General features: G+C 52.7%; 1 protein-coding gene across 1 annotated transcript in view; it reads left to right on the top strand.

The window, feature by feature from the left end:
- LOC144509728 (prenylcysteine oxidase 1-like) overlaps nt 1-8724 on the top strand; it is a 22635-nt gene extending 13911 nt beyond the window's left edge. The window contains 4 exon segments of the mRNA XM_078238507.1: nt 1503-1665; nt 1668-1715; nt 5055-5207; nt 7745-8724. Coding sequence (XP_078094633.1) covers nt 1503-1665; nt 1668-1715; nt 5055-5207; nt 7745-8406 — 1026 coding nt within the window. The 3' untranslated portion in view covers nt 8407-8724.

The raw sequence follows: 8724 nt of genomic DNA, 5'->3' as shown, positions 1-8724 counted from the left end.
GCTCATTCTCCTCTTATTTCTAAGATTGCAGCCACAACAACTCGCATTTATATAGCACCTTTCACATTGGAAGTGTTTCAATCTTCTTGTCCAGTCTTTTTCAATCTTGACCAAAGATACGCAGGTTAGGTTGATTGGCAATGCTGAATTACCCATCAGTGTCAGGGGGATTAGCAGGGTAAATAGGTGGGGTTACGGGAATAGGGCCTGGGTGGGATTGTGGTCAGTGCAGACTCTGTGGGCTGAATGGCCTCTTTCTGGCACTGTAGGATTCTCTGATTCTCCGTCCTGGTGTGATATTGTTTCAAGATTGGAGTCTCTTGCTGAAATGTGTGTGCTTCCTCTATACAGGGTGTAGATTGGAGTCTCTGCTGAAAGGTGTTTGCTTCCTCTGTACAGTGTAGATTGGAGTATAGGCTGAAAGGTGTGTGCTTCCTCTGTGCAGCGTGTAGATTGGAGTCTCTGCTGAAAGGTGTGTGCTTCCTCTGTACAGGACGTAGAGTGGAGTGTAGGCTGAAAGGTGTGTGCTTCCTCTGTACAGGACGTAGAGTGGCGTGTAGGCTGAAAGGTGTGTGCTTCCTCTGTACAGGCTGTAGATTGGAGTCTCTGCTGAAAGGTGTGTGCTTCCTCTGTACAGGACGTAGAGTGGAGTGTAGGCTGAAAGGTGTGTGCTTCCCTCTGTACAGGACCGTAGAGTGGAGTGTAGGCTGAAAGGTGTGTGCTTCCTCTGTACAGGCTGTAGATTGGAGTCTCTGCTGAAATGCGTGTGCTTCCTCTGTACAGGGTGTAGATTGGAGTCTCTGCTGAAAGGTGTTTGCTTCCTCTGTGCAGAGTGTAGATTGGAGTCTCTGCTGAAAGGTATGTGCTTCCTCTGTACAGGGTGTAGATTGGAGTCTCTGCTGAAAGGTGTGTGCTTCCTCTGTACAGGGTGTAGATTGGAGTCTCTGCTGAAAGGTGTGTGCTTCCTCTGTGCAGTGTGTAGATTGGAGTCTCTGCTGCAAGGTGTGTGCTTCCTCTGTACAGGGTGTAGATTGGAGTCTCTGCTGAAAGGTGTGTGCTTCCTCTGTGCAGGGTGTAGATTGGAGTCTCTGCTGAAAGGTGTGTGCTTCCTCTGTACAGGGTGTAGATTGGAGTCTCTGCTGAAAGGTTGTGGCTTCCTCTGTACAGGGTGTAGATTGGAGTCTCTGCTGAAAGGTGTGTGCTTCTCTGTACAGGGTGTAGATTGGAGTCTCTGGCTGAAAGGTGTGTGCTTCCTCTGTACAGGGTGTAGATTGGAGTCTCTGCTGAAAGGTGTGTGCTTCCCTGTGCAGGGTGTAGATTGGAGTCTCTGCTGAAAGGTGTGTGCTTCCTCTGTACAGGGTGTAGATTGGAGTCTCTGCTGAAAGGTGTGTGCTTCCTCTGTACAGGGTGTAGATTGGAGTCTCTGCTGAAAGGTGTGTGCTTCCTCTGTGCAGAGTGTAGATTGGAGTCTCTGCTGAAAGGTGTGTGCTTCCTCTGTACAGGGTTTGTATCAGTTCCAGTCTGGCGGTTACTCTTTCACAAGTATGGAGAAACTCTTGCACGCTGTTGGAGGGGATGAGTTGGTGCAGATGAGCAGACATTCCATCGGTGAAGCCTTACAGAAGGCTGGCATCGGCCAACGGTTCCTGAATGAGGTGGTCACTCCATCCTGAGACTCAGCTCCGGCCAGAGTGTGAACATCAACGCCTTTGTGGGTACGTGCGTCTTGGCTTCATTGACATTGTTGGTATTGCTGGCAACGGCAGGGTTATGGCTCTGTAAGGTCCTGGGCTCATGTCACACGTATTAACAAACAGTGGAAAGTATTGTTTCTTGCGCGCTATACAGACAAAGCATACCGTTCATAGAGAAGGAAAGGAGAGAGTGCAGAATGTTGTGTTACAGTCATAGCTAGGGTGTAGAGAAAGATCAACTTATTGCAAGGTAGGTCCATTCAAAAGTCTGACAGCAGCAGGGAAGAAGCTGTTCTTGAGTCGGCTGGTACCTGACCTCAGACTTTTGTATCCTTTTCCCGACGGAAGAAGGTGGAAGAGAGAATGTCCGGGGTGTGTGGGGTCCTTAATTATGCTGGCTGCTTTTCCGAGGCAGCGGGAAGTGTAGACAGAGTCAATGGATGGGAGGCTGGTTTGCGTGATGGATTGGGCTAGGGTGGGCATGGGTGGGGGGGGTGTGGTCTTTCCTGCCCACCCAGCCTCACCTGACCCCTGGCCTGGTACCAGCCAGAACTTGTGGTCATGTTTTCAGTCACGGGTAAGGAAGGCTCGGTGTCCAGAATGAGAGGGGATCCGGCTATGGGTCAGGAGCCCTGGGTCCTCCCTGGGCCCTCCAGGCCTCCAGTCCCCAAGCTGAGGGGCCTGACAGGAGGAATTCACTCCCCGTCACCCCCTGGGAGACAGCGGAGGATGAGAAACAGGAGCTGGAGTGGGCCGTGCAGCCCCTCAGACCAGCTCTGTCATTCAGTATGATCGGTCGGGCCTGATGTAACGGAGGCCTTCATTCCACTGCCTGCCCCCTGCCGTGTCCCCTGACTCCCTGAGAGATGTCTCGAACTCCGTCCTGGACATAATCACTGGCTGAGCATCCACAACCCTCTGCAGGAGACATTTCCAAAGATTTGCCACGCTTTGAGGTGAAGACATTCCTCCTCATCTCCGTGGTTTTCATCCGGGTGCTCCGGTTTCCTCCCACAGCCCAAAGACGTGCTGGTTAGGTTGATTGGCCATGCTAAATTGTCCCTTAGTGTCAGGGGGACGAGTCGGGTAAATTTGTGGGATTACGGGAATAGGGCCTGGGTGGGATTGTGGTCGGTGCAGACTCAATGGGCTGAATGGCCTCCTTCTGCACTGTAGGGATTCTATGGGTCGATTCTATGGACTCGATGGGCCAAGTGGCCTAATTCTGCTCCTATGTCACATGATCTCAGTCCTAAATAATTAGGAGACTGGGACTGTTTCAGTTTCCCCATTCCGGGAAACGATCACTTTGTATCCACCCCATCAAACCCCCTTCACAAGTTTGTACGTTTCAGTGACATCGCCCCTCACTCTTCTAACCTCCAGAGAGCCAATTGACTCAGCCTCTCCTCATGGGACAACGCCTCTCATCCCAGGGGCCAACCCTTCACTGTATCTCCTCCAACACAAACAGATTTTTGTTCCAGATGTGTCCTCAGCAAAGCCCAGTACGATTGGAGCTTTATCATTGTACCATAATCCTCTGCACCCTTTGCAATCCTCGCCGCTTGCTGTACCTACATGCTAACAATCTTGTACAGACTACATCAAGCCCCCTCTGGACATGATAAAAAGCAGATTACTGCGGATGCTGGAATCTGAAACAAAAACAGAAAATGCTGGAAAATCTCAGCAGGTCTGACAGCACCTGTGGGGAGAGAGAATAGAGCCAACGTTTCGAGTCGAGATGACCCTTCGTCAGAGCTCTATTCTCCCCCCACAGATGCTGTCAGACCTGCTGCGGTTTTCCAGCACTTTCTATCTCTGTTTCCTCTGGACCTGAACAGGGTTCACAAGTTTTTTAAGAAACAAATTCTGTTTTTCTCCTTTGAGTGATTTTCCAGGTTGTATTCCAACTTTTTTTTGTTCATTCCTGGGAAATGGGCGTCGCTGGCTGGGCCAGCATTTATTACCCATCCCTAGTTGCTGGAGGGCAGTTGAGAGTCAACCACATTGCTGTAGCTCTGGAGTCACATGTAGGCCAGACCGGGTAAGGACAGCAGATTTCCTTCCCTAAAGGACATCAGTGAACCAGATGGGTTTTTCCGACAATGGTTTCATGGTCATCCGTAGATTCTTAATTCCAGATAATTTTTGTTGAACTGAATTCGATTTGATTTGATTTATTATTGTCACATGTATTAGCATACAGTGAAAAGTATTGTTTCTTGCGCGCGATACAGACAAAGCATACCGTTCATAGAGAAGGAAAGGAGAGAGTGCAGAATGTAGTGTTACATACGTTCATAAGATATAGGAGCAGAATTAGGCCATTCGGCCCATCAAGTCCGCTCGGCCATTCGATCATGGCTGATATGCTCCTTATCCCCATTTTCCTGCCTTCTCCCCATAACCCTTCAACCCATTACCAATTAAAAATCTGTCCAACTCCTCCTTAAATTTACTCACTGTCCCAGCACCCACCGCACTTTGGGGAAGCGAATTCCACAGGTGATAGTTACAGTCATGGCAAGGGTGTAGGGAAAGATCAATTTAATGCAAATTCTACCATCTGCTGTGGCGGGATTCGAACCCGGGTCCCTCGAACTTTAGCTGAGTTTCTGGATTAATAGCCTAGCCATAATAACACTGGGCCATCGCCTCCCCTCCTCCTGCCGTGGCTGAAGGAATCTGAGGTAAAATCTCCATGTTCTGGTCCACTCGCTGCCTCAGCTCCAGGTACAGGAGGCTGAATATCTCCTGACAAACCAGGTTGTCCGAGTTGTGTCTGCCTCCCCCCACTCTGAGTCACAGGGTGATTGCTTCCAATCCCAGGCCAGAGACTGGAATACCCAATCGGCCACACGCAGCAAGTGACATTCTAAACTGGGACCTCCCCGCTCTCCGGAGGGTGTGAGGGTTGTCTGACACGATTTGAGGGAGAGCAGGCGGGGGGGGTGAGCATTCCTCGCTGATCCGGCCAAATTGTATCCCTCAAGTCGTCAGCCTGGGACACCAGATAATCTGCTCCTGCTGTTTGTGGGATCTTGCTGTGCACACACTGACCGCCGCATTTCCGACATCGCAGCTGCGTCTGCACTTCAGGGGTGTTACCCTGAGACGTTCTCAGATTGAGGTAGGGGAGAGGGGGGGTGAATTATCTTCTCAACGCTGAACGTTGGATTGAGTTAGTCACCGACAGCCCAACGTGCCAGAATGACCAATCCCCTCCACCTCCACCTCCACACCTCCCCCCCCCTCCCTACCACACTTCCCCCACCCTCCCCCCCATCACCAAAGCAGCTCATGGCACCTTAAACCCCACAACAGATGCCAATCATGTCCCTCTCTCCGCTATAGGCCTGATATCGCTTCTGGGGGCTGACCCTGACCTTTGGACTGTCGAGGGAGGGAACAGACTGGTTTGTTCCGGATTGCTGTACTCCGCTAAAGTTAACCTTATCAAAGGAAAGGTCACCGCCATATACACCAGGAAGAGGCCTCAACGCACTGGTGAGTCTCAAAGGCTGAGGGTCAGTGCTGAGGGAGTGTCGCACTGTCAGAGGGTCAGTGCTGAGGGAGTGCCGCACTGTCAGAGGGTCAGTGCTGAGGGAGTGCCGCACTGTCAGAGGGTCAGTACTGAGGGAGTGCCGCACTGTCAGAGGGTCAGTACTGAGGGAGTGCCGCACTGTCAGAGGGTCAGTGCTGAGGGAGTGCCGCACTGTCAGAGGGTCAGTGCTGAGGGAGTGCAGCACTGTCAGAGGGTCAGTTCTAATGGAGCATTGCACTGTCAGAGGGTCAGTACTGAGGGAGTGCCGCACTGTCAGAGGGTCAGTGCTGAGGGAGTGCTGCACTGTCAGAGGGTCAGTACTGAGGGAGTGCTGCACTGTCAGAGGGTCAGTGCTGAGGGAGTGCCGCACTGTCAGAGGGTCAGTACTGAGGGAGTGCCGCACTGTCAGAGGGTCAGTGCTGAGGGAATGCCGCACTGTCAGAGGGTCAGTGCTGAGGGAATGCCGCACTGTCAGAGGGTCAGTGCTGAGGGAGTGCCGCACTGTCAGAGGGTCAGTGCTGAGGGAGTGCCACACTGTCAGAGGGTCAGTGCTGAGGGAATGCCGCACTGTCAGAGGGTCAGTGCTGAGGGAATGCCGCACTGTCAGAGGGTCAGTGCTGAGGGAGTGCCGCACTGTCAGAGGGTCAGTGCTGAGGGAGTGCCGCACTGTCAGAGGGTCAGTGTCACACTGTCAGAAGTGCCAATTTTCAGATGAAGACCCATGTCTCCCATGAGGCTGCTGTGAAAGATCTCTCCGCACTCCTTGAAGCAGAGTGAAGGATTTGTCCCTGGTGTCCTGGCCAGTATCAATCCCCTCAGCCCACACTGCTGAGTGGGGTCAATACTGTGTCTGGGATCTTACTATGCACAGCTTCACTGCTGTGTTTCCAACATCATCGAAGGTGCCTGTATCCACAGTAAGCCTGGAACCTGGGGTAACATCCTGGTGGATGTGTCTCCAGCTGCCTGGACCCTTCACTCTGATATTCCCTCACTAAACCCAAACCCTCTCTGTCTCCCTCTCTGCCTCCCTCTCTGCCTCCCTCTCTGTCTCCCTCTCTGCCTCCCTCTCTGTCTCCCTCTCTGTCTCCCTCTCTGTCTCCCTCTCTGTCCATCCCTCTCTGTCTGTCTGTCCCTCTCTGTCTGTCTGTCCCTCTCTGTCTGTCTGTCCCTCTCTGTCTGTCTGTCCCTCTCTGTCTGTCTCTCTCTCTTTCTGTCCGTCTCTCTCTCTTTCTGTCCGTCTCTCTCTCTTTCTGTCCGTATCTCTCCCTTTCTGTCTGTCTCTCTCCCTTTCTGTCTGTCTCTCTCCCTTTCTGTCTGTCTCTCTCTCTTTCTGTCCGTCTCTCTCTCTCTGTCCGTCTCTCTCTTTGTCTCTCTCTCCCCCTCTCTGTCTCTCCCTCCCCTCTCTGTCTTTCTCTCTCTCTCCCTCTCTGTCTTTCTCTCTCTCTCTCTCTGTCTTTCTCTCTCTCTCTCCCTCTCTGTCTTTCTCTCTCTCTCTCCCTCTCTGTCTCTCTCTCTGTGTCTGTCTCTCTCTGTGTCTGTCTCCCTCTCTGTGTCTGTCTCCCTCTCTCTGTCTGTCTCCCTCTCTCTGTCTGTCTCCCTCTCTCTGTCTGTCTCCCTCTCTCTGTCTGTCTCCCTCTCTCTGTCTGTCTCCCTCTCTCTGTCTGTCTCCCTCTCTCTGTCTGTCTCCCTCTCTCTGTCTGTCTCCCTCTCTCTGTCTGTCTCCCTCTCTCTGTCTGTCTCCCTCTCTCTGTCTGTCTCCCTCTCTCTGTCTGTCTCCCTCTCTCTGTCTGTCTCCCTCTCTCTGTCTGTCTCCCTCTCTCTGTCTGTCTCTCCGTCTGTCTCTCCGTCTGTCTCTCCGTCTGTCTCTCTGTCTGTCTCTCCGTCTGTCTCTCCGTCTGTCTCTCTCTCTCTGTCTCTCTCTCTCTGTCTCTCTCTCTCTCTGTCTCTCTCTCTCTCTGTCTCTGTCTCTGTCTCTCTCTCTCTCTCTCTGTCTCTCTCTCTCCCTCTCTGTCTGTCTCTCTCTTTGTCTCTCTCTCTCTGTCTCTGTCTCTCTGTCTCTGTCTCTGTCTCTCTGTCTCTGTCTCTCTCTCTGCCTCTGTCTCTGTCTCTCTCTCTCTCTCTCTGTCTCTCTCTCTCCCGCTCTGTCTGTCTCTCTCTCTGTCTCTCTCTCTCTGTCTCCCTCTCTCTGTCTCTGTCTCTCTGTCTCTGTCTCTGTCTCTCTCTCTCTCTCTCTCTGTCTCTGTCTCTCTCTCCCTCTCTGTCTCTCTCTCTCTCTGTCTCTCTCTCTGTTTGGGCAGTCCTTATCTCCTACCTAGTTGACCAGGCTTCCAGTCCTGTGTCCCAGTGTGTACTGGAATAGATTGTTGTTACAGTGCTCCGCTGTTCTGTGGAACACTTTGGGATTGTCTGACTGGATTAAAGATACAGCTAGTGGATGACGCAGAATCAGAAATGTATTTGTGTGTTCTAATCTCGAGATGCTGTGTTTTATTTGCAGGTCGTTACGTGTCTCTGTACGAAGTGAATTACACGGAGGGTTCAGATTCTGGATACAGTGCTTATGACATTGTCGTTCTGGCGGCTCCCACCTACCCTGGCCAACCACCAATCCACTTCCACCACACCGGGCAGCCAATCAGCCTCCACGCTGGCCCATACCAACAGCAGGTGGTCACATTGGTGGCAGGATGTTTAAACGCTTCCTACTTTGGGCAGCAACGCTCCGAACCTTTCCGTCCCACTCTGGTTAGCACCACCGCACACTCCGACGACCTCATCTTGGCTGCCAGTGTCGCTGCGCCCGTCAGGCCGGCGCCAGACGACCAGCCGGCTGCCACCTGCGCCCGTGTCTGGAAGCTGCTGTCCCCGGAGTCTCTGGCCCAGGGGGAACTGAGCCACCTCTTCCCCTCCCCCCAGGCCGTGCGCCAAGCCCGCTGGTTTGCGGGGCACCCCCGCTACAGCCCCAGCGACAAGATCCCGCCCTTCGTCCTCCACCACCACCTTTACCACCTCAGTGCCATGGAGTGGGCAGCCAGCACCATGGAGCTGATGGCCATCTCCGCCAAAAACATTGCCCTCCTTGCCCATCACCGCTGGTACCAGCAGCTGGAGAAGGTTGACCAGGACATCCTGTCACAGGGACAGAAGGTGGAGCTCTGATAGACAGGAAATAGGTTCCGCAGAGCCGTTTACTTTCAATGTTCCTGGGCAACCCCTCAACTCAAACCTGCCCTCAACAAAATTACACTGAATTCAACTCAGTTTACAGCACAGACACAGGCCATTCGGCCCAACAGCTCCATGCTAGTGTTGATGTTCCAGACGCACCTCCTCCTCCCTCCCCCTCTTCATCTCCCCCTATCCTTCTATTCCTTTCTCCCTCATGTGTTTATCCAGTTTCCCCCTTAAATAGACCGACACTATTCACCTCAGCCACTCCCCGAGGGAGCGAGTCCCACATTCTCCCCATTCCCCGTG

This window comes from Mustelus asterias, chromosome 22, assembly GCF_964213995.1.
Source record: "Mustelus asterias chromosome 22, sMusAst1.hap1.1, whole genome shotgun sequence".
Taxonomy (NCBI): Eukaryota; Metazoa; Chordata; class Chondrichthyes; order Carcharhiniformes; family Triakidae; genus Mustelus; species Mustelus asterias.
This window is presented reverse-complemented; position numbering and strand designations above follow the sequence as displayed.